The following is a 24983-nucleotide window of genomic DNA, read 5'->3' as shown; positions in this document are numbered from 1 at the left end:
TCATACGTGTGGGGGGCCAGGCAGAAACAAAATGACTCCCCAGTTTCTGTTTGCCCTATAATCCAACGACCATAATCCAACTTTCACAAATGGACAAAATTAAAACATAATTAAAAGAGCCTTGGCGTAGACCGGACCAATGAATGAATGAGTTGTGAATGATAGAGTTTTGCCATTTTTGTGAACTTCAGTTTTGTCAGACAGCCTACAAAAATTTGTTCATATTGTGCTAAATGATCATTTTGCAGAAACGCAAACATTTGCTGTCAAATGAACTGATGCTTTATTTTGGTCAAGGGGCAAACAACTTTATTACAACATAAAGTACGTCATTGTAACACAAAAATAAACATAACCCTGTGTAAATGTACAGTACTTAACTAGGTTTGGAACCACAAAAAAAAAATCAGGGTTTTTTTTCATTGTATTTAAATATTCCTTGAATCATAGATGAATACAGATGTCATCAACATTATGAAGCAATGTTGATAAGAGTTATTCTGTAACCCCCCCCAAAATAATTAAAACAGAATTTGTTTTATAATTTACATTCTTCAAAGGTGGCACCTTTTAGCCATTGTATTTTCTCAGTCAGCTTTATGATGTGGTTGTCTCCGCATTATCAAGAGTTAATTGATTTAATTTCTAGACCTCCTTTTGTGTGTGTGTGTGTGTGTGTGTGTGTGTGTGTGTGTGTGCGTGTGTGCGTGTGTGTGTGTGTGTGTGTGTGTGTGTGTGTGTGTGCGTGTGTGTGTGTGTGTGTGTGTGTGTGTGTGTGTGTGTGTGTGTGTGTGTGTGTGCGTGTGCGCGTGCATACACACCTACTAATCTCTTTTAGAAATTGGGATGTGGCTGTGCTCTGGATTAAGCAATTACATGTACATATAATGGGAGTCAGCACACATCTGTTAGCGTTTAATGTTTCTCTGATTGACCCCTAAATAAATTTCAACTGTTCTAGAATGAGTTTCTTTCTCCTATTGTGATACGTCTCTTTAACCACTCACGTCTTTATTGTTAATTTCATTTTTGTGAATGCACAATACGTTTTGGGTGCTAATCCTTCATAGAGGGAAGACTAAGGAATAGGTTTTTGAACCTTTAGTGAGAAGTCCACAACTGGGCACCCTTGTGTAATACATCCCAGGGAAATGATATCTACACAAGGAGAGAAATACTCGGGTAGGTTATCTGGTGTCACTCCTCCACTGGCTTCTATCAAGAGAGCTGGGAATTCTTGTTTCAGAGAAGCAGCTGCAACATGAAGCACCTGTAGTATCGTATTTTATTGTTGGTTGTTGATTTTTGTAAGGGAAATACTGCAAGTTGTGTCATAATATACTGTGTACCTGTGGATGGAAGTTGTCAAGCATAACTATGTCTGCTCCTGCTGTGGCAGCCTCCATGGCCTCCTCTGTGGAGCGACACTCCACTTCAATCTTACTGCTGAAACCACACACTGACCTGGCAGCTTTCACAGCCTGGAGAACAGAAAATGATTGGAATGATTGATTGATCAATTGATTGATTGTTTGGTTGATTGATTTCCACTCAAAATGCAGCATGCCCACCTCTGTGATGCTTCCTGAAGCCCAGACATGGTTGTCCTTCAGCATGACCATTCCACTCAAGTCCTGCCTGTGCATGGACACAGTACCCACCAGCATAGCGTACTTCTCCACCAGGCGGAAGCCAGGGGTTGTTTTCCGTGTGCCTGCCACTTCTCCATGCCATCCTCCTGCTCTTGCCAGTTTCCTGAGTTGAGAACATCGAGTGGCGATCCCTGAGGCTCGAGCAAGACAGTTTAGAGCTGGCCTTTCACCCAGGAGGAGGCATCTGGCCGGGCCTCGAACCACAGCAGTAAGCGTGACAGGATCTGGCCCTGTGGTTCACATTTAATTGTCTACAGTTAGCCCTACAAGTATTTTTATGATGATGCTAACAATGTTTCTTGCCTTAACATTTTATACCACATTAAATGATTCCCCGCACAGATGAATGTTTGTGAAGGGTAGAAAATGGGTTTTCCCAACTACTGTAATTTTCGGACTATAAGTCGCGTTTTTTTTTTCTTCATAATTTGGGTGGGGGGGCGACTTATAATAAGGAGCGACTTATATGTGGGGTTTTTTTCAAAAACTTTCCCCCCCCAAAAAAGTGAAAGCCCGATAAACGAACCGCGATGTAGCAAGGGATTACTGTAATTTGAATTTCAAGTGACGTCAGCAGCGTGACGCGACGTGGCGCGGCGGTTGTTTACATAAAGGACAAAGATTGATCACGGGATGACGAAGGGCCCACGTACTACCGGCATCATTAGCGGCTTTGTTTCTAAGTGACACGGAGAACGAAGAGTTTGAAGGATTTAAGGATTTGGAGTGACACAGGTTTGAAAAACTATTATGGCTTTTACGCACGCCCGGTCCTACTCTACGGAGGTTTCTTTCACCTCCATGGATTGAAGTCGGGGGCCGGCGCTCGGCCGGGTGGCTGTCCAGGGACGGTGGATGGGGCTCGGACATGACTTTTACGCACGCCCGGTCCTACTCTTCGGAGCTCTCTTTCATCTCTGTGGATGGAAGTCGTGGGCCGGCGCTCGGCCAGGTGGCTGTCCGGGGACGGTGGATGGGGCTCGGACACCCAGTCCTATTTTATGGAGCTCTCTTCCACCTCCGTGGCTGGAAGTCCACGCCGCCACACACCTGGAAGTTTGTTTTGTTAAATAAAGTGCCGTTTACCAAACCCATGTCTTTCTTTGTACTTTGTTAACGCTACAATATAGATATATACTAGATCTGTGTAATAACGACGAGGCTGACGTCAGGGGGCACGCGCGGCGTTGTTGACAAAGGACGAGGAATTTGATCGATGGATATAATGATTTAGAGTGCACAGATGATTTGATGATATTATTGCTTATATAATAGTTATTTGAAATCTAATTTATATATCGTTATATGGGCCTGTGGAATATTTTGAAGTGCAAGTGCCGTCAGCAGCGCGCACGCATTGTTGACAAAGGACGATCGATAGATTTAATAAATTGGAGTGACAGATGGTTTTATAAACGTGTTATTTATGTAATAGTTTTCTTTAATAACTCTGAATGTTACGTCAGGCCCGTTCTCAGCTCTTTGTTTGTGTTTATGTCACGTTAGCATACCTATCGTTTAGCCTGTTGGTGCTATCGTTTAGCCTGTTTTTGCTTGTTCATGTCTGTTCATGGTGTTGGATTTTGTCGAATAAATTGCCCCCCAAAATGCGACTTATACTCCGGAGCGACTTATATATGTTTTTTTTCACTTTGTTGGGCATTTTGTGGCTGATGCAACTTGTACACGGAACGTACAAGTCCAAAAATTACGGTATATAAAATATGTATCATGAATGTGATGTACAATATGTACATGAAGAAATAACAGTCGAGGCAGAGCATATTGGCCTTTCCACCACTAAGAAAAGATGGAATATGTCAGTATGTTTGCCTTGACTCTGGTACTCCAAACCCAATCTCCTAGTAATGTAATTGTAACCGAACTGCAGAGTGCCAACATCCATCATCACAAAAATAAATAAAATTACAGTGCATTATAAGTATGTTTCTGGTTAAGATAGTGGAGACAACATTCGACGGTGAATAGAACTGCTCACATTCACACTTTTTGGATGAGCTCAGAGTGTATCTGCGTTTTTTTTGGTTTTTTTTTAGCTAATCTGATCGCATTCAATACTGACCAATTTCATCTCCATCCTGGTGAAGCCAATCCACGGTACAGCCAACTTCAGTGAACACTGCTGTGAAGAAGGGACTTCCTGCCAAAATACTGTGTGGGCTTTTACACAACAACCTCGCCTCCACCTGCTGTGAGCCCACACACATTCCCGCAGGATCGAAGTTTGGTGTGTCCTCCGCAAGCCATGCCTTTGCCAACTGCATCACAGCATGAGATGGGAGTGAGTGGGCGGCTGTGTATTTAGAGGGCAGCATTCTGTAAACATTCATGAAACAAAAGACAAGATGGACTATTGTCACTGAAGCAGAAATTGAAAGTAGAAAAATACTTAAAATGGCTTTGCAGTTTGATTTTACTGCATCCTGTGTCAAACAATCTGTGAAGAAAATGATTAAGACTGGTCGTTCTTTGTCACACAATACAATACAACACAAAAATCCTTTGCTGTACAAATGCACATAAGATGTAGTAATCATGTAATACATTCAGTGAGAAGAACATAAAATTAAGTACATATACAATTTTATTTTCTAAACTCCTCAAACGACTCAATATCAGGAACTGAAATTGCCATGTTTTACTAACCTTATAATCACCCCTGAAATGACTTCAGCATTCGTGGTGTTGTGAGTGTGACTGAGGGTTTTTAGTGGAGGAAGCATTATCATGAGACACCTCCGTATACTTTCGGTCACAAAAGGCTGCAGTTTGTTATGGTAATAAAATGCAACCAATCTATAAGACACAAAATTATTTGGAAAAAAAAAAAAAAGCTAAAACCTGAGCTTTTTTGCATATTACTATACTTGAGTTGCTGGCACTGAGTATGATTATATGGGCTTGCACTGTGTAATATGCAAAGATACTACACATAAAGTTGAATACCTCATTGAAGTGGTCAGAAGTACTCATCTGGAACAGTTTTATAGGTTTTCACTCTTCGCGACACTATCACTTTCATTAGCAATGAACAGAACTGCCTCAAAGAAATTATTGTGGCATTAATCATTGGCTAAGACAACCCATATTTGATCACAGTGTAGACATAACTTGTTGATTATACTTACTACGCTAAAATCTAACTCTCTGTGTAACGCAAATAAATACCATTAAGATGTTTACTTACTTTCTTTTGTGATTCGGCTTCCCCTGCCACTGACTGTGTTAACCACAAAAAATGTGGAGTGGAATTTGACCCTTGGTGCATGTTGGAATGTTTATGAGCAACAAAGAACAAGTGTTAGCACTGTGAACATATTGATTCCTATTCTTTACAGGCATAATAATGAATGAACTATTAAGGGCCATGTGCCAGAGAATTTAAGTTGCTCATCTATTGTCGGCAGTTAATAAAAATTCTAACTCATGATAGACTTTCTTTGTGTTTTTTCTGTGACATTGCACACATCAGGACTGACTGGAGGTTTAAGCATTGTTTTGTTCCACTGCTTATTGACCATTTGAAAAGATAAATGTGATAACCAATGTCAAAAAATTGTGAAAAACTGCACAGTGTTTGGCTACAACAATACTGGTGGAAGGGACAAAGTTTCCTTTCTACAGAAATGTGGAACTGTTAATGTGGAGTAAACATTTTGTTTGTTTTTAACACTACCTATGTGTTTTAGCGTTAGAAAATCCATGCTACAAACTCCCCCCTAGAGGTATTCATTTTCAATGTTGACATTTTCATTCAGTACTCTTAAGCAACAGAGTCACTCACTGACCGTGTCGTGGTACACTTGCCTGATTTTAGTGCAGCTAGCATGGGTTCAGTTTTGATTTGGGGCAAGTGTGTTTTCTGACACTGAACAGTGACAAGTCCACAAGTGATGTCTTTTACACAGTCAGCTGGGATAGGCTGCAGCTCACCCATGAGCCTGACATAAGTATTGCAGCGCTGGAGAGACTACTTTTGGCTGATGGGGATATAGCACCCCCTGGCCTGGTGGAGCGCCATTGCTGACAGAGATACATAGCACTAGTAGGAGATAATTACAGTGATCCCTCGCCACTTTACGCTTCACCTTTTGCGGCTTCACTACTTTGTTTATAAGTGACAATAGATTAGGCAAACTGACAGACAGAGAGAGAGAGAGAGAGAGAGAGAGAGAGAGAGAGAGAGAGAGAGAGAGAGAGAACAGATAGATAGATAGATAGATAGATAGATAGATAGATAGATAGATAGATAGATAGATAGATAGATAGATAGATAGATAGATAGATAGATAGATAGATAGATAGATAGATAGATAGTGTTAGGCTACGGATTCTAGTTATTGATCTGACTCCAAATTGCGACCAACACTTAACACATGAGTTGCTATGTCCTAATCCACACACTGGCGCACCTAACAATTTTGCGAGTTCGTTCTGTCAAAGAGAAGACCAGTAGATCAATCAGACCGAATTTACCAATTGTTTATTCCTGACAAAGCAAGCTAATACGGGCGCCTGGGTCCCGGGTCCCTCACACTAAAACTCGTGTGTTCTTGTGACCATCAAGACGACACATTCTTCCGGGTTGCCCAGTTATAAAGGAACACAATATGAATATTCAAACATGTAAAAACATTGTGTGATGATTGGTCGATGGCCGTCTGTCTCTTCTCCACGGGATGTCGTTGCTGAGTGCAGCTGTTCTGGTGGTTGGGTCTTTCTCGCGAAGCTGGTCAGCAACAGCCGGATGAGCAGGACGGCCGAGTCACGCCGTTCCCGACGGCCAGGGCCAAGCACAGGAAAGATATCAGCCCATGCCTAGCCGATTTGCACACGCAGAGAAGCCGTAGCCACTAGGGTACGGCGGCGCTGAGTGGACGGTCGAACCTGGGACGGGCCCGACCGCGGCCATACATCGCTGCGGGCCAATATCACATTACAGACAAAGAGAAAGGAGAAAAGAATGAGATAAACTGCTGGGTCAAAAAACAACCCGATTTGGGTCAAAACTATGACCGACAAATTGACCCAACTTCCTGGGTCGGTCGAATTTTTAAGCTTGCAGTTTTAAGAGTGCATACTCTCACATTTAAATAAGTACGGCTCGTGTGTGCTCATACAGGACAAGTTCCCACCACTAACCCTAACCACAAAATCAGACACCCGTTTTTGCCTCTTGTTCAACTGTTCATTGAGAATAACATTTGAACTTTAAGACACAATGTCAGCAAGTCTGATTACTATTATTTGACATTTGCTGTCAGGAATGGGCTGAATGCTATACTGCACTTTTTCCAGCAGTTATTTCATTTATTGTACAACTGTACTGTTCAACGCTTGTGACGTGTGAAGCTGTGTGCGCGCGACTCGCTCACCAACATCGCACGAGCACAAGCACGAGCTGGGGCTTCACTGCCAGATCAGGAAGTGAAAGAATACGCATGGAGGGTGTGTCTTTCGCTTCCTGGCTATGCTTTATTTCCAATAACACGGTCCTCCTTGGATAATCTAATGGGCGACTCGGCGAAGTCCAAGCGGCGGGAGCAGCTAAAGCGCTGGGCCGGTTCCTGTACCGACAAAGCGTCGGCCTTGCCCCGGCGGAGATGGCGAGGCGATGCCGTGGAAAGAGGAACCGAGGAGTCAGAGGCCGAACTGCAGGAGCCGCCAAGTGAGCAGCTCATTTCGAGAAGCGATGAAAGCAGCCCGCTCCTCAAGAGAAGGTAAGTCAAACCTCTTTGGGGAACACTTAAACACAACTTGTCTGCTAGCTGCTGGTTAGCTTTGCCCGAAGGTCCAACCAGAAGAACGTGCGTGGACCTGTGTATGTGAACTACAAATGAGATACATTGGCACGTCTTTTACCTTAGTACAGCACAGTTCCTATGCATTAAAGCCATTTTACAGTAAAAAAAAAGTGGTAGGTCTAAGAATTCTGAAGGCCTTTAATGTTTTTTTTCAAGCCATTAGTGATGGGGCACAATGGCCAAAACTGTATTGACACTGTGTTGGCGCTATGTCACACCGTTGCTCAACAGGGACGCTGCTGGATCTTACACATCGTTCAATTGCAGGCACCTTGTATAGTACATAGAGATAGTGTTGTTATTGTGAAAGTGATATTGTGTATGCTACTAGTCTTTGGAGTTCTAAGGATTCGTTTTCAATACATTTTCACACACGCATTGATGAGGCCGGTGTGCTTAAAAACGATGGAGACAGCAAATATATGTTTATGTATATTTGCATTAAATACCAAAATAATTACAACATGGTTGTACTGGAACACTGGTTAGCACGTCCACCTCACTGTGCAGGGGTTGTGGATTCGATTTCGGCTCCAGGCTCTCTGTGTAGAGTTTGCATCTTCTCCCTGTGCCTACCTGGGTTTCCGCTGGGTATTCTGGTTTCCTCCCAAATTCCCAAAACATGCTTGGTAGGCTGATTGAAATTGCCCGTAGGTGTGACTGTAATTGTGGATAGTTGTCCGTTTATGTGTGCCCTGCTATTGGCTGCCAACCAGTTACTGTTGTCCCCTGCCTACTGCCCAAAGTCTGCTGGAATAGGCTTCAGCGCGCCAACGAACCTTGTGAGGATAAGCGGTACAGAATTACGCATACCTACCTAAACATTTTCTGTGTAAACCTTTCGGTTTGGGAAAACATAATGATGGCTCATAGTAAAATTCAGCATTGCCTGATTGGAAGCTTGATGTCCAATAATGAAATAGCCTAATAAAAACAAATGAAATATATTGTATGTATTCATTATTAATCAAACGATCACAAGGAAGTCTTAAAATATCTTTATATTTGTGTTTATTTTCAATCAGGGTTTGAGACACTTTTCTGATTAATGGCTATGTAAATAAATTAAACTTAACTTAATAGTATGCTTTATTGTCAATATTGATATTCATATTTGTAAGACCCTGATCGTGTTAATCTAACAATATCTAGGAATCAGTAAAATAATATATTCGTGAGTCTTAGTGTTCACCCGCTCTGCCTCAAGTTCGATGCGATACGCTGTGCTGTGCTACGCAACACTACAGGGCATTTCGATAAGGGAAAACTGGAACTTTTGGGCAAGGTACATGAGGTCCACAAACGCAAAAATCTAATGTGAAGCGAAAAGAACACTCTCTATGAAACATGTTTGCTATGTTCTGGGTCTGCTTTGCCGCATCTGGCACAGGGTGTCTTGAGCCTGTGCAAGGTACAATGAAATCTCACGACCAACGAGGTAGTCTTTAGAGACTCTGAGTGGTCAGAGTTTCTGTGTGTGTTTCTGTAATGAAATCAATAATTTTGTACATGTGTGTATATTAGATCATTGAATTTTCCAAATTATCTGTAGGTCTCAATGTCAGTGTGAATATGTCGGCTCCATTCTGACCCCTTCCTAAAGTCAGCTGGCTCCGACCGACTCACCCACAACGCTAATGAGGAAATGTGGCATGGAAAATGGATGGATTGAAAATAATCAAATCTGAAAATACTAAGTGAGTCTTCATCCTACATTCTGTCCGTCACACTATTTAGAAAACGGGTGAGGTTTGACCGAGCTGCAGAGTTCCTGGCTGCGTGTGCCAGCGGAGACACAGATGAGGCCCGAGTGATGCTCCAAGAGGCCAAGGACACAATGAGCAGCAACAAGGAGGATGGACCAGAAATTGTTAACTGCTCCAATGCTGATGGAATAACTGCGTTACATCAGGTGAAGCTGCTATTACTGCCTGAGTTTTATTCCCTTACTGATACTAAAACTTGTTTTTAAAATTGAATCCTGCAAAGGCCTGCATCGATGGTAGCATGGAGATGGTGTCATTTCTTCTGGAGCATGGTGCCAATGTGAACCAGGTTGACAGTGAGGGCTGGACACCCCTACACGTCGCTGCCTCCTGCGGCTACCCTGATATAGCAGAGTAGGTTGCTCTTCAACACTGTTTAATGTTTGCAAGGCTGTACCAATTGTACTCTGCATCTGGAAAGTTTTCAGTGCTTCATTTTTGCCTACATATTGGCATTTTACAGCCTTATTGCGAGACGGAATCACTTCATGTTACGCCTTGAAATTCTACACGCAATAAGTCTTTTGTTTTAAATGTTTGCTGATTTATTCAAAAAATGGAAATAAGAAATCACTGTATGCATCAGTATTCCCAACATTCTTTTTGGACACAACTTTGGCAGGAATTCCAGTGTTTGATAGTCTGATCCCACAAACTACACACCTATCGTTGAGCCTATTGCTCCTAGGAACATTTCTCAGGCACCATCGGGTTTGATGAGGCCCATTGCTGCACAGCCGTTTTCAAATCTTTCCACAGGCTGGGCCATCTCCAAACTTCTTCATAGTGGAAGATTGTGTGTTGACTTAATGTTTCTTGCTAAAATGGCCAAATTGACTTAACATTTAATCATGTTGATATATTGCAAGCATTGTTACCGATCCCACTTACAAACGTGTTTTGTTTTTGTTTTTTTTTTTTGTTTTTTTTACTAGATTCTGGTTTCAAAGCTACTTAGTCATTGATTTGCTCCATACATGTGGTATACTACATATGAGGCAATCATATGGTTCATCGTCATAAAGGCCCTCTGAGGGAAACCATAATTACTATGTAGCCTGTGACAAAAATGACTTTGTGCCCCAACCTCTGCTCTAAATAATCCTGTCACAAAGGTCTACAGACATTAACGTAGACGTCATACCAAGTTGTCCCCCGAGAGGCGCTGCCAACTGCGGGTCTTTACTTGCATAGTTGTGTGCCTCTTCAAATCGTGTCTGCTCAAAGATCATCAGTGGAAAAAGGAATCGCCTGAACTCCATTTTTAGCTTCTTGGCAAAGATTGTATAGTTTTTCAAATGGGATATTGAATATTGAATCATCTTGCAAAAATCCAAACCACCAAAAAGATTAGCTTTGTCATTAAGAGATGTGTGCAGAATTGATAAAGGGAAAATAATCATTTTTCAAATTTTGTAAGAAGGCTGTATTGTAGTATGGAAAAAGTGAAGCACTGCAAATACTTTCTCGATGCACTGTATAAAACAGTGTCTTGATGCCATAGTGTTCTGTGGGTGCCAGGCTATTTGTGCAATCAACAATGCTATCATTGTTGCTGACTGTGTTTGGCAGGACAACATGTCAGCTAAAGAATGAACATGCTGGCCGTACCACATTGTGTAGAATTTTAAACCGTTTTAAAGAAACGAAAACACATGGTGCAATATTATAACTCGACAAAGAACCTTTGTGTTAGCATTGATGTTTTCTGTTAACAGCTAATTTATTAATTTTTAAACAGTTTGTCGCTCTGCGCTTGATTATCAGTTTCCTTTTGCGGCATGGAGCTTCTCTCTCTGCTGTCAATTGTGATGGTGACGTTCCTGTGGACATCGCCCTGGATGAAACCACTGAGGCCCTTCTCCAGGAATACACTCTGAGACAAGGTAAATGTTTTTTGACGACCAAACAACATATTAGCTCACTTTATGTAATGTATTAACAAAGCCTCACATTCACTTATTTGCAAACTTAATCCTAATTAACTGTAAAGTACAGTGGCAGGCAGTCACCAGCGCTCAGTGGCTGCCTGCCACTGTTTACCAAGAATAAAATCCTCCACATCAACAGGCATTAGCGGCCTCTTAACAAAAGCTAAAGCTAACAAAAGCTAACCAGCTGAGGAAACGTTCTCTCTGGCCAACCAACTTTTTGGGAGTGGCTGATGGTGTAGGGGTACACTCACTTGGCTTGTGTGCCGACGCTGTGAGTTCAATTCCCACGGTGTGAATGTGTGTGTGAGTGACCCCCCCCCCCAAAAAAAAAAAAAAAACTATAAAAATTGTTTTGCCTCGAGTGGTATTGTGAAAGAGGCTAACGACTGATTTGACACACTGCCTAGAAGGGCTTTACTTAGACCGTACTGCTGAACAGTTTAGTTGGAGGTCGTTGGGTGACCAACTATTTGCATACAGGCAAACGCTATTGCCACCACATGACGCATGTGCATTCCCCACATAGCTATGTCATACATACATAGATAGCTACATTGGGCTTTGGCATTCCTCAAGTGACAGAATATATACATACACAAACATATTTTAAGATTTCATTCTGATCAGAGTACAAATATTTGGATTTGATATCATGTATAGCCCTAATAAATGGTTTTATTAGTTTTAAGCACTTTGGGGTCATTCATCAAGCCTTTGTCTTGTCTCAATAGAAGTCTCAACTGAATCTGAATTTAATTGTTTTGAAAATACTGGTTTTCTGCTTGTGTTTAGGTTTGGATTTAGAGGCCGTAAAGCGGGTAGAGGAAGAGCAGATCACAACAGACGCTCGGACCTGGCTGACTGAGGGACCACCTGCTGACATACGACATCCAAGAACTGGAGCCACTCCTCTCCACGTGGCTGCGGCCAAAGGCTACGTGGAAGCGCTCAAGTAGGAGGCTTTTGACAATTTTCAGAGAGGAGAGAAGCATTGAGCCATCGTACTTCAAGTGAGAAAATCTCCCGTGACACTCTTTTTCATTTGATGATCTCCAGGCTACTTTGTCAATGTGGGCTGGATGTGTCGGCCATGGACTTTGATGGGTGGACGCCTCTACACGCTGCTGCACACTGGGGTCAGGGGGAGGCCTGTCACATTTTAGCTGAGCAGATGTGCAATATGGAAGCCCGCAGCAGCTCAGTGAGGGTTCCCTTTTTGATTTTCATGTAAAGTGAATTGTTCTTGTATTCTGGACTATTTCAACTTGGTTTATCTTGTATTCTGCAGGGTCAGACGCCTTTGGATGTAGCAGATGAAAGTGTGGAAGAGCTCCTGGAGGAATTAGCTCTGAAACAAGCCAATGTGAGGCATTTTTTCCTGAATGAATCCAGTCAGGTGCCCAGATCACTAACATCTGTGTGTCTTGAACCATCTTCACAGTGGCGCAACGAGCAGTCCATACGAGAACGGCAAAACCAACAAGGTGCTACCACTGTAAATGCACAAAGTAAAAAACGGAGGTTTGTATTTATCCAATACTTTTAGGCCCGGCGAACATCTAATGTAGCTCTGTTACCGTCTTTCAAACATTAGAGTTGATGACAATGATTGACCGGTGATTGACTGGTGGTCATTGCAAGGAGTGTACATTGCCTCACACCCAAACTGGGATTGGCTAATGCTTGAACAGGATGAGCGGTATAAAAAAAGTTTTAGTAAATAGATAATTGTCAAACTCTTAAAACGTTTTCGACCTCTTTAAACACAAGTGTCTTCTCATGGCCACCGCCCTATTTTGACATGTGATATCATCTTCATATCGCTATTCTTCTGTATGTCAATTCCTCACTAAGTGAAATTACTGGACAGTGTCCGTAAGACATCACAAACTTGAGGGTTTTTTTTAATCGTAGATTTTCATTCAAAAATTTAATGAGACCCAGTAGGGCTGCTCAATTAATCATATTTTAATCATAATCACGATTTAAGCTCCAGACGATCTCCAAATTCATAGAATCAAAGAAAAATTGTTATTTGGTGTTTGTGTTCTGAGATACGCATGAGCAACTCAACCGCATCATAAACTCGTTCATATTTTGGATGAACGTGAACTAAATGTAGCACATTTTTGTTCCGTTTGTTTTTTTGTGAACACGCTCATTTTGGGGCCATTGAATTGTTTTGAACGTCAGTTTACTTAGGTTTTCTCTTCTTAGACTTCAAAAAAAAAAAAACACACTAAACACACTGTAAACGAGGCTTAAATAGGCGGGGGAAAGGATTTGGCAACCCCGGTCACAAACAGTCGCACGGTGCGATGGCAGACGCTCCATTCGATAAAAACTCATGTCACGCGACAAACAGATTTGCTATTTCTTGTCAAACGGCATATCATCCAGTCAAAGCCACATGAATTGAACCACAAATTACTCTTAAAGAGATTGTTTCTGTTTTAGTTATTTATTTGGGCTTTGCACCTTTACCTTTGCACTTATATGTCCCAAATTCTAAACGTTTTCTGGTTCTTTAACAAACAAGAACATGTGATTGTGAATGGAATGTGTGAAAACGATCAGAAAATGCCAGGGGGTAACAGCTTGTAGCAACTTTTTTTGATTGGGGGGGAAGAAAAGAATTATAAACTTTTCATTTTTGGAACCATAAACTTGGTTCATAAAATTTCAATCATGAACTATGAACTGACAAGTTCATTTTAAAATTTGTGAACTGAGCTTTCCACCAGTTTGTGTAGAAAATGAACTTTCCCAACACCGCTGACAGAGTGTTGTTGTTTTTCCAATTTTAAAAACATAATTGTGCAAATAATCATGATTTAAATATTAACAGAATAATCGTGATTATGATTTTTACCCATAACCGAGCAGCCCTATAAAACCCAATGAAACACACTGCATGCTCATTTCTGCCTCTACATTGTTGCCACCAGGAGCTCAGTGTGCAGAATGAGCAGTAAAGAAAAGTTGAACCTTCAAGACCAATCGAAAGAAAGAGGTGTCTCAGGAGGCCTGGAGCTAAGTGAGGACAAGGAGAGCAGTCCAGGTGATGATAATTGCCTTGTAAAAATAATTTGTTTTCCATTATTGTCTGTGTTGAGGCGCAACCAAGTGTTTGTTGTCATTCTCCAGAGAGCTCCACCGTGTCCAGTCCAGACACTGAGAGTGGGACCACGTCTGCAGCCAGTCCAGTTGACAAGGTGGGATTTAAAAGCCTTGCTTCAATCACTGTACAGTATATCAAAAAGATTTCATTTGTCATGACACCTGTTCAAGATTTCTGGTTTGGTTATTGCTCATATACATATGTATAAGGTTACAGGGAGTTGTAAAATGAATTTACACACATTTTGAACTATAGACAATGCACTTTTGTGTAGTTCCTTTCTAAGTGATCACGTTTTCAAATTGAGCAGATCAAAAATTCACTTTCCGCACTCTACACTTAGTCTCATTCAACAGTTTGAATGCTCTTGTGTGTTGTGCCTTTTTTTTTTAATTAGGATGATACTGTCCCAATTCGAATAAATGAATAACTGTTGAAATCTGTGGTTGTATGTATTTTTGCAATGTAGACATCAGACGAGAGAGGCGGCGAGGATAATAGGGAACAGGACAAGGCAGTTCGCACTGCGAGGGTCCAGCCCACCCCACAAACGAGGGAAAGCACGTCTGAGAGTCCCAACACACCTACTACTGAGCGGCGCAAGTAGGAAACATACCGATTATCTGATCAATTCTACAAGGAATGCTCCAAATTGTTTACTTGGTGCAGGTGTGGCTATTAGCGGTATTGTCCTTTGCATTTGTTCAGGTTTCAGGCTCCAGTCAGAGATGAGGAGTCTGAGTCTCAGAGGAAAGCTCGTTCTCGACTTTTGCGCCAGTCCCGCCGCTCCACTCAGGTATGCAGAGGGGATTTGAAGTGTATCGTTATAGCGAATCGCACTGCACTTAGGTCTACAGCTGTCCATTCAGCTTTAAAGTTGTTGAATGTCTGGAATGTGATTGAGAGGAGCAAGCAGATGCAGCAAACCTTACACGTCAAATGCTTGCACACCCCACTCGTGGTTACGTTGTTAATTTAGACTAAATTGAAATCATCAGTCAGAATGTAAACCTGGCTCACCTTGAATTTTCTTAGCAAAATGAAGCTTTACCTAACTGGCAAGTTCTTTTCTTAAGGCTACACAGCAGATTTATTGTACCAACATCTTGAAATCTCATGACATGCTGTGTGTATTATCAAACACTGTGCCATAATTACACTTCGAATGTAGTTACAGGCCCAATTATTTTCCTTTCACCACTGTCCTTCTGTTTTTAGTACTGGATTGCAGTGTTATTATTTTACTACTTTCAACAATAATCATTTGACTCCACAATAAATGTCAATTAATGAAATTAGATGAAGCAACTCACTTCATCAGTTAGTTAGTAACTGCAGTAGCAGTGAAACCTCTACAGCTGTGACTAGTGTGACAAAGATATTTGTCTCCTATAGTATAATTTGGGTTAATCCTCTTGATGCAGACCGACTTCACTGACATTGGAGCTAAATGCCAAGAAAACATATTGTGTTTTGTCATGTCTTCTCAACTGAAAGTTCTCTGTGAATTGTGGTTGGCTCTTTTGCAGGGTGTGACCTTAACAGACCTAAAGGAAGCTGAGAAAACCATGTCGAAGGCTTCTGATCCCCTGCCTCGTAACGTTCAGCCCGTCAGCCCCATCATCACGCTCACTCTAGCTGAGAGGGGTGAGTTTGTTTCTGTAAACATTCTATCGCTACTCAGGTTTTTTTCTGTTCAATTTAGCATTTATGCTGTTGTGCCATAGAAACAATGAGGAAATATGTTTTTTTTTGTTATATCATTGTTTTTTTTTCCTTCATCAGTGCTCACCAATTTTTTGTTCTGACAAATCAAGATGTTTGTATGTGCCAAGTTCAGCGATTGAACATAATACAAAACGCAGCAACACAAAATTGTCAAAACCTAACTCAAATAAAAGAAAAACTAAAGAAAACGAGCTATGGATTTGCGTCCTTCAATACAAATGTTCAATCACAGTAGGAAGAAGTAAAAAACAAAACAAATTCTGAATACAGATTAGACTTGGATAATAACAATGAAATAGTTGTAGAACCCAGAATTTGGGGGGGTGATACCTGGCCATTGTGACCAAGTTTCCCTGAGCAAGATAGTGAACTCTCCCAGTATTTAAAGCACCTTCTTCATGCGTTACAGATACAGACCCAGTGAAGCAGGAGGAGCCCGAGGGCGACAGGCGTCTGGGAGCGAAGGACAGGAGGCGAGCGAGAAAAGAGAGGCGCTCCACCGGTGTCATTCATCCGGGTGGAGAGGTGAGAAAGACGCTCATGCAAACAAAAACAGCAAAGACCTCACAGCCAATCAATTGATTCGTTTTGCATAAAGTATTGCCACCTCAGAAGTTTGCTTTACAGCTACTGCTGGTCTGCCATTCACAAATTTGTACTTTTATACTTTTTGGGGATGTTAACATGTTTTTCCAATTTTTTTTTTGGGTCGGCCTCCATGATAGCTACGATCTATGTGATCTTTTTTTTGGCAGCATTAAAGTTAATTCTTAACGGAAAAAGTGCTAAAAATACTAAATTGGGGTTTATCATTTGTAATTCAAATTTTCCATTCCTTTGGTGTAGGTGGTTGTAATGGACATTAAAATTGGTTGTCAACTCCTAAACCATTCAAGGATACGCCAAGTCCACTTTCTTTTAACAGCTCAGTGGCCTAGTAGTAGAGTGTCCGCCTTGAGACTGGAAGGTTGTGGGTTCAAACCCCGGCCGGGTCATACCAAAGACTATAGAAATGGGACCCGTTGCCTCCCTGCTTGGCACTCAGGATTAAGGGTTAGAATTGGGCGTTAGATCACCAAATGATTCCTGAGCGCGGCACCGCTGCTGCTCACTGCTCCCCTCTCCCCCAGGGGATGGATCAAAATCACATGGGGATGGGTTAAATGCAGAGGACAAATTTCACCACACCCAGATGTGTGTGTGACGATGATCATTGGGACTTTGGGACTTTTTGTACATCATTTTCACAATGGTGAATACAAACTTTCTTGGCCCATTGATCCCATACTACAAAAAGACATAAAGAAACATTTGACAAATATGCATGCATTTTCCACCACTTACCCTGTTTAGACTCACGGGTGAGCTGAAGCCTGTTAGCTGATTTGAAGTGAGTCAATTAAAAGAAAAATGCATTCATGCCTTTGGGTTTTTCACTGTCTTCAAGTCAACCTCCCATTCTTGTTTTTGGATTATGGGAACAAAAGGAGTATCTTGGAAAAAAAAAAAAAAAACATGGGGCATGGGGAGAACATGCAACTTTTCAAAGACTCAAAAACTTTTACCATGAGGAAGAGGACCAGAAAACCATGAGGCAGAGGACCAGAAAATATTTGCTGCTTCTGGCAAAGATAATGAGCATCACCCAGCAGGCTAACATTACATAAGCAACTAAAATCAGAACTCACCAACCTTTTTGAAACTGAAAGCTACTTCTTGCGTGTTATTTGATGTAGGGTCCAAGGGGGACCAACCCCAATCTGTTCTTATTTATGTATGTATACCCAGCGCATTGGGCTGAAAAGTTGACCAGTATGCTACTTATACTGATGAGGTAAAGCTAACAAGATATAAGTTAGCCGGCTATCAGTATACTGTAGCTGTGCTTAGAAACAAGTAAGAAGCAACTTTCATTCCTGAAGCCCTTTCAGGCACAAACCACCTGTATCCCAGAGGTGGGCCATCTGCCCTGGCAGGATTTGAACCCTGACCTCTACATTATGAGGCTGTGATGTTACCCAGCGAGCCAACCAGCCTGAGCACCTAAATTTCGAAATGCATCCATTAACCCAAGCTTGAGTAAAAGTACCGCCGTGGTGAAATTTCTCGTATATTTTTATATATTTTTTGTGTTTAAATCTCTGCGAGGGTTTACGTTTTTAAATTATCAATTTATACAACAACCCCTCCCCCCCAATATCACAATGTTCCATCACTATTGAGCTATTTTTAGAACGGCCCTGTGACTTTGTCATGTGGTCCTTGAGGGCTACCTGGTGCCCACCTCACTAGATTTTTTTCTAACTGGTTTATAATACAAACTGACTTAACTAACATAGATGTGGCCTGCTTTTAATGAAAATACCGTAATTTCCGGACTATAAGTCGCGTTTTTTTTCATAGTTTGGGTGGGGGGGCGACTTATACTCAGGAGCGACTTATATATGGTTTTTTTCACAAATTTTTACTTGATCATTAAGACATCACTTACAAGTATAGTTGACCACTTCCCATGTTATTTTTAGTATAGTTGATCACTTCACATGCTTTTATTTCTTTATCTTGAACATATTCAAAACATAAAAAATAGAGAAAACATCAAATAAAGCAATTAACACTTTAAAGCACCATATCCAAGTCCACTGTCTGCTGTATGTACACTTGCTCCATTTTTGCTCCTCTTATATTTATTATTATTATTTTTTATTATTTGTTTATTTATCATTTATTCAATACTCTTATTTATTCATTGTTAGTGCCTTCTTGGTTTTTTTTGTGTTGCTTGTATGCATATGTGTACTATCTCACCGAGGGATAGTGGAAATGTAATTTCAATCTCTTTGTGTGTCTTAGTATATAAAAAAATATATCGACGATAAAGCAGACTTTGACTTTGATAAAACAACCCAAAAAAATTATATTTTCAGACGAAACTGGATGAGGGCGCTCTAAATTTTACCGTTGGCCGTGACTCATCAACTGGGTGGGCTTAAGAAAAATGGCACCAAAAAGAAACTCATATTTTGCAGGTTACAAACTTCAAGTTGTAAAATATGCAGCTGAAAACAGTAATCGAGCAGCAGAAAGAAAGTTTGGAGAACCGTGATGTACCAATGGATTACTATTTCAAGTGACGTCAGTAGCGCGGCGCGCCGGTTGTTTACATACAAACGTGCCCACACAAGGACTACCATCATTAGCGGTGATCATTTCTAAGTGACACGGAGGACAAAGAGTTTGAAGGAATTAAGGATTTGGAGTGACATAGAAGGTTTGAAAAACTATTATGGCTTTTACGCACGCCCGGTCTCTACTGAGTCGGGGGCCGACGCTCGGCCGAGTGGCTGTCCGCGAACGGTGCGCGGGGCTCGGACATGGCCATTACGCACGCCCGGTCTGTCTGGAAGTCCACGCCGCCACACGCTTGGAAGTTTGTTTTGTTTAATAAAGAGCCGTTTACCAAACCTACGTCTATCCTTGTACTTTGTTAACGCTACAATATAGTTATATAGTAGATCTGTGGAATAAAGACGAGGCTGACGTCAGGGCGCACGCGCGGCGATGTTGACAAAGGACGAGGAATTTGATCGATGGATTTAATGGAATTAAAGTGCACGGATGGTTTGATAATAGTATTGGCTTGTATTATAGTTATTTAAAATATAGTTTATCTATCGTTATATGAGCCTGTGGAATATTTTGAAGCGCAAGCGCCCTCAGCCGTGCGCACCCATTGTTGACAAAGAACGATCGATGGATTTAATGAATTGGAGTGACACCGATGGTTTTATAAACATGTTATTCATGTAATAGTTGTCCTTAATCACTCTATATGTTACGTCAGGCCCGTTCTCAGCTCTTTGTTTGTGTTTGTCACGTTAGCATACCTATCGTTTAGCCTGTTGTTGCTATTTAATGAATTGGAGTGACACCGATGGTTTTATAAACATGTTATTCATGTAATAGTTGTCCTTAATCACTCTATATGTTATGTCAGGCCCGTTCTCAGCTCTTTGAGTTTGTCACGTTAGCATACCTATCGTTTAGCCTGTTGTTGCTATTTAATGAATTGGAGTGACACTGATGGTTTTATAAACATGTTATTCATGTAATAGGTGTCCTTAATCACTCTATATGTTACGTCAGGCCCGTTCTCAGCTCTTTGTTTGTGTTTGTCACGTTAGCATACCTATCGTTTAGCCTGTTGTTGCTATCGTTTAGTCTGTTGTTGCTCGTTCATGACTGTTTTTGGTGTGGGATTTTGTCGAATAAATTGCCCCCAAAATGCGACTTATACTCCGGAGCGACTTATATATGTTTTTTTTCACTTTTTGGGGCATTTTATGGCTGGTGCGACTTATACTCCGGAGCGACTTATAGTCCGGAAAATACGGTAGTCAAAATTGTCCAAGGTGTGTCACTGACAACCGGTTTGTGTTTCAGAATGATGATGAGGATGCTCATTTTGATGAAAACAACCCCTCCGTGTAAGTTTTACTGTGATGTTTATTATAATGTCGCCGTATTGTGATTTTTTTTTTTTCTTTTTTCACCATAATCTGCTGTGATAAAATATTCATGGTGGGCACTGCTTTCCACACGTAGGCCCTGACTCAGCACCTCAGTAGCACCCCAACCCCTACCATTGGAATTTTAATTCGAGTTAATTTTGCTTTGAGTTTCGTTTTTTATTTTAGTAAGTTGTCAGGGTGTTTTTGTTATAGTTTTTTCCCAAAACACTTCAGTTTTAGTTTGTTTTGTTTTAGTATTAGGTTTTTTAAAAATGTGTTTTGCTTTCAGTTAGTTTTTGTTTTTAAAGTAATTTTCGTTTTCATTTTGTTATTGTTGATGCAGTTAAATGTTTTTTTTGTTTTTTTTTTAAAAATATTTTTAGACAAGACAGTACTGCAAATAAGTGCCTTTGGATTTGCGTTTTAACATGGAGTCAGAAGCTCAGACTAGACCATTGCATGACTGATATGCATGACTGATAGCAGCTTCTTGCATGCCAGAATAGCTTGTGTTGTCAATAGCACATCAAGTCAATACTGTATATCAAGTTGAGTCATGCCTTTAAATCCTTTGGGGGGGATTTACTATCTGTCCTGTCGCTGTAGTTGATCTTTCCGATGTCTGTGTCCATGTTATATGTGCGCCCGGCTTCCCTATCGAGAGATTTCTTTTTGCATTTCATTAGGGGAAAAAAAAAAATTAAGACATGTAATCAGAGTTCTCTGTTCCTCTGCAGTGCGAGTGGATTAGAGGACGCTGACTACAGGATGGTACGTGTCTGAGCTCCTCCCCATGCAGATGTTTGCACATACCTAAAAAGGAAACACAGGAATGTTATAAAAGAGATTTGACTTTCAATAAAGGTTGCTGGATGTCTGGAATGATCACCAAGATATTTCCACCTACTGTATACGTGCCGACCTCTGTACCTTCATTAGAACCCGACTATAGTGAGCCTTGACTCATAGGTTTCCCCCTCCAGCTCTACTTCCAGGTACTGCAGCAGAACCTGGCATTGAAGGACAAGTTGCAAGAGACGGAACTGCTGCTCAGCCAAAATAAAGTGGAGCTGGAAAGACTCAGACAGGTCAGGCCAGTTTGACGTTTGATTTGGAAACAGAAGTTTAGCTAACTGGATTGTATGAACCTGGATAGCTATACTAGTCGTAGGTTGCAAAATTTCCAGAAAGATTACGGTAGAGTTCCATGAGACATTAAGATGGCAACATTTGGAAATATTCCAAACAGAAAACTTTCCTCAGAATCACCTCGCGACTTTTCCCCCCCTCACTTCACTCAATGGCATTGTATTGGAAACTTCAAAATATGGCTCAGCACAAAAAAACACCCCAAAAAAAAATACAAGTGCCAGTTTGTTACTTGAAAATCTTGGGTTGGGTTATTCGTAAACCAAAGCATCACTCTGTGAAATGTGTTTTCGTCAAGATATAAAATATTTTGTTACCTTATCTTTTAAGAGGCAACCTTCAATTTGAAAAATCTTGGTTCATTCCTACAAATTTTCATTTTCATAGAAAGTTTCTAACTTTAAAAAAATTGCTGGACTTGCACTGGGTTTGACTTGTGATTCTAACACGACTTGACAATTGCTCTCTGTGACAGAGTCAAGACGGCAGCACAGATAGACCTGCCCTGTTGGAGCTGGAGAGATTTGTAAGTACACTTGATAATGATGAAAGGAAGAAGTCTTTCTTCTAGCTCACTCACTTGAGCTTGTTTTGCCTTTTTAGGAGAAGTTGGCCCTCCAGAGGAGAGCAGTAGAACTGGAAGACGAGTTGAAGGTTCTTACTGACTTCACAATGATTAGCACGCTACAGTAATAAGTACAATTCACATGAAGAAGCAGAGCTGGATGCTCACGTGTAAAAACAAAACAACTTTTCCATCAAGTGGGACACTTCAGTCCAGTTTGTCGTTCAAATAATAGTTGAGTTAAATGTTCTCTCTGTTGTCCCTTTATTCATTCTCATGCATCCGCTATGCAGAGAACTGGGGTACATCCTGGAATTCATTAAAAATGCATGCTGTGTGTAATTTTATGTTAAATGACACGCGTCATGGTGACTCGGTGATGCACTGGGTAGCACGTCCGCCTCACAGTTAGGAGGGTGCGGATTCGATTCCCCCTCCGGCCCTCCTTGTGTGGCATTTGCATGTTCTCCCCGGGCCCGTGTGGGTTTTCTCCGGGCACTCCAGTTTCCTCCCACATCCCAAAAACATGCTTGGTAGGCCGATTGAGCACTCCAAATTGCCCCTATGTGTGAGTGTGGATGGTTGTTTGTCTCTGTGTGCCCTGCGATTGGCTGGCAACCGATTCAGGGTGTCCCCCGCCTACTGCCCGATGATGGCTGGGATAGGCTCCAGCACACCCGCGACCCCCGTGGGGACTAAGCGGTTCAGAAAATGGATGGATGGATGGACGGACACACGTCATGCTAAATCAATTCTCTTAGCCAAAAGGCTGTTTTTTGGGGGGGTTTTTTGCCCCTGCAGATGGCACTCTGTTCACCATTGATATGAGAGTACAGCCTTGCCCTTTCCTTTATTCAAACCATCTAGAGGAGTAAAAAAAAAATACAACACGTTTCTTGAAACTTAATTTTCCAATCACTAGAAACCACTTTATGGCCTAGAGCCATAAAATAATGGAATAACAAATTGTGTGCATTGTGTAAAACTACACGTGCCTTTTTGTGCCACGTGGCAACATAATCTCAGGCCGCTAAGCAAAGTAGTCTATTGGAAGCCATCCGAAACATTGAAGCATCCTAAATCAAGACCAAAGATACCCACAGTGGTGTTCTTTACGATGCCCGGTGACAATCTCCAAATAAGAGAAGACAATCTCCTCTGTCAGATAAGTTTCTAAATAATTTGTGTAATGGTTTGACACCAGCTTTTTGTTCTTTCTGAAGGTTATGGGAGACCTGAAAGCAGACAACCAGAGGCTCAAGGATGAGAATGCTGCGCTCATTCGCGTTATCAGCAAACTGTCCAGATGAGTTCCCTTTCCCACCCCCCAAAAAAGGAACCTTAATGTATTACAGGACAGAGCAGAGTTACAACCATGTCAAACACATCCAAGGGTAACGGAACAGAATTTCAGGGCTATTTGCAGATTTACTGTATGAGAAGCTGAAGTGCACCTTCTGTGGACTGGGGGCGTTCTCCTGTTCATATTCTCTTTTAGCTTCCATTATATTTGTTGTTTTTAACTGGAATGTTTTAAGTGCTTCACTCCTTGTTTGTCTAAACTTTGTGTTAAGGCAGGGGTTTTCAACTGGTTTTGTGCAAGGGGCCAACATTATAAGCAAGAAGCAACTTTGGGACAACTGCTTTGGCGGAATATTATTAAATCTTGCACCGAAGGAGGATAGACTTATACAGGCTATTTATTTGCATCGGTATGTCTATTTTGGGAATCTCAGCTATATTTGGCATAGTTTGGGTTCATAAAATTAGCTGGAAAATAAATCAAGTTGAAAAAATAAATTAATTGTATTTTTTAAAATGTGAATTATTTTCCATTTCCTTAGACCACTCGGGGCTGCAGACCACCAGTTGACAATCCCTGTGTTAAGAGACTAAAAGCCATGCTAATTAATTTTTTGACCTCAAAGGTTGAAGTGAAAAATACTCTTGGTTACTAGGAAAATGAAAAAATGCATATGTGCCAATCCTGTCCAAATTGAATGAATGAATGTGGTGTAGCCTGTCTTACTCTTTGGGATGAGTCTGGATTTTTCCTTTTAAACTGCTGCAAAGGTGGACCAAGCGTGTAAAATGTTTTTCTCTGTGTGTGTACAAATGTGTAAATGGTGTACATACAGGAAAGAACAGCGGCATTTGACATCATTGTCATTTCATATTACTTTCTTTAAACTGGATGTTGCTGAATGCCTCAGCTTGTAAGCAAAGTACAGTAATTGCCCTGGAATGTCTTTCTACTGTTAAGTTGACAAGGCCCAATAAGGGCTAACCTGTCCACTGTTTACCGTACTGCCATTTAATGAAACACATTGCATGTCAAGTATTGTAATGCTGTGCCTTCAAGTATTTGCTCTATTTTGTTATGACGGATTAATATTGTTAAACAATAACATACATACATTGGTAAACAATAACATACAATGATTTTGACTAATTTTTCTTTGCATTTCAATATTTTGTTAAGTTTATGCAGGAATGGATGCCAAGGGGAGGCTATAACACTGTCAGAGATCCATATAGCTTCTGTTACCCCCCCCAGCAATTTATTTGATATTCCATACTATCTTTAGCAAATATTGTTGGAGGTTGTGGTTTCTCCTGAGTTCCATAATGTGTATGCCGTTAAAGTCAAACTACTACAACTAAGAGCCCAAGTTGAGCAAAATCTTTATTGACCAAGAACAATCACAAATGACATCATGTACAACCCCACC

At 41.1% G+C, this 24983-nt stretch overlaps 2 protein-coding genes and 1 long non-coding RNA gene across 5 annotated transcripts; 1 reads left to right on the top strand and 2 right to left on the bottom strand.

Moving 5' to 3' along the window:
• Positions 1-282: 282 nt before the first annotated feature.
• Positions 283-4955, bottom strand: LOC125969510 (nicotinate-nucleotide pyrophosphorylase [carboxylating]-like). 2 transcript variants are annotated; one of them, XM_049721676.1, is made up of 5 exons: positions 4861-4955; positions 3736-3989; positions 1572-1882; positions 1350-1481; positions 283-1270 (listed from the first exon to the last, which is right to left on the bottom strand). In XM_049721676.1, the coding sequence occupies exons 2-5, from the start codon at positions 3986-3988 to the stop codon at positions 1079-1081; spliced, it is 888 nt and encodes a 295-aa protein (XP_049577633.1). In that variant the 5' UTR covers position 3989; positions 4861-4955; the 3' UTR covers positions 283-1078. The 2 variants fall into 2 exon arrangements, with proteins under 2 accessions (XP_049577633.1, XP_049577634.1); XM_049721677.1 differs by lacking the exon at positions 4861-4955 and adding an exon at positions 4320-4369.
• A 1184-nt stretch (positions 4956-6139) lies between these two features.
• On the bottom strand, positions 6140-7190 carry LOC125969532 (uncharacterized). Its single transcript, XR_007481613.1, has 2 exons — positions 7049-7190; positions 6140-6591 (listed from the first exon to the last, which is right to left on the bottom strand). It is a non-coding gene; the product is annotated as an uncharacterized lncRNA (long non-coding RNA).
• ppp1r12c (protein phosphatase 1, regulatory subunit 12C) lies at positions 7030-24693 on the top strand. 2 transcript variants are annotated; one of them, XM_049721704.1, is made up of 20 exons: positions 7031-7393; positions 9215-9389; positions 9467-9597; positions 11011-11129; positions 11970-12129; positions 12234-12378; positions 12466-12540; positions 12619-12698; positions 14126-14238; positions 14325-14392; positions 14768-14901; positions 15007-15094; positions 15828-15945; positions 16436-16551; positions 20470-20513; positions 21275-21308; positions 21521-21625; positions 22162-22212; positions 22290-22340; positions 23475-24693. In XM_049721704.1, the coding sequence occupies exons 1-20, from the start codon at positions 7185-7187 to the stop codon at positions 23559-23561; spliced, it is 2103 nt and encodes a 700-aa protein (XP_049577661.1). In that variant the 5' UTR covers positions 7031-7184; the 3' UTR covers positions 23562-24693. The 2 variants fall into 2 exon arrangements, with proteins under 2 accessions (XP_049577663.1, XP_049577661.1); XM_049721706.2 differs by lacking the exon at positions 21521-21625 and having other exon boundaries at positions 7030-7393.
• The last annotated feature ends 290 nt before the right edge of the window (positions 24694-24983 follow it).

This window comes from Syngnathus scovelli, chromosome 5, assembly GCF_024217435.2.
Source record: "Syngnathus scovelli strain Florida chromosome 5, RoL_Ssco_1.2, whole genome shotgun sequence".
Lineage (NCBI taxonomy): Eukaryota > Metazoa > Chordata > Actinopteri > Syngnathiformes > Syngnathidae > Syngnathus > Syngnathus scovelli.
This window is presented reverse-complemented; position numbering and strand designations above follow the sequence as displayed.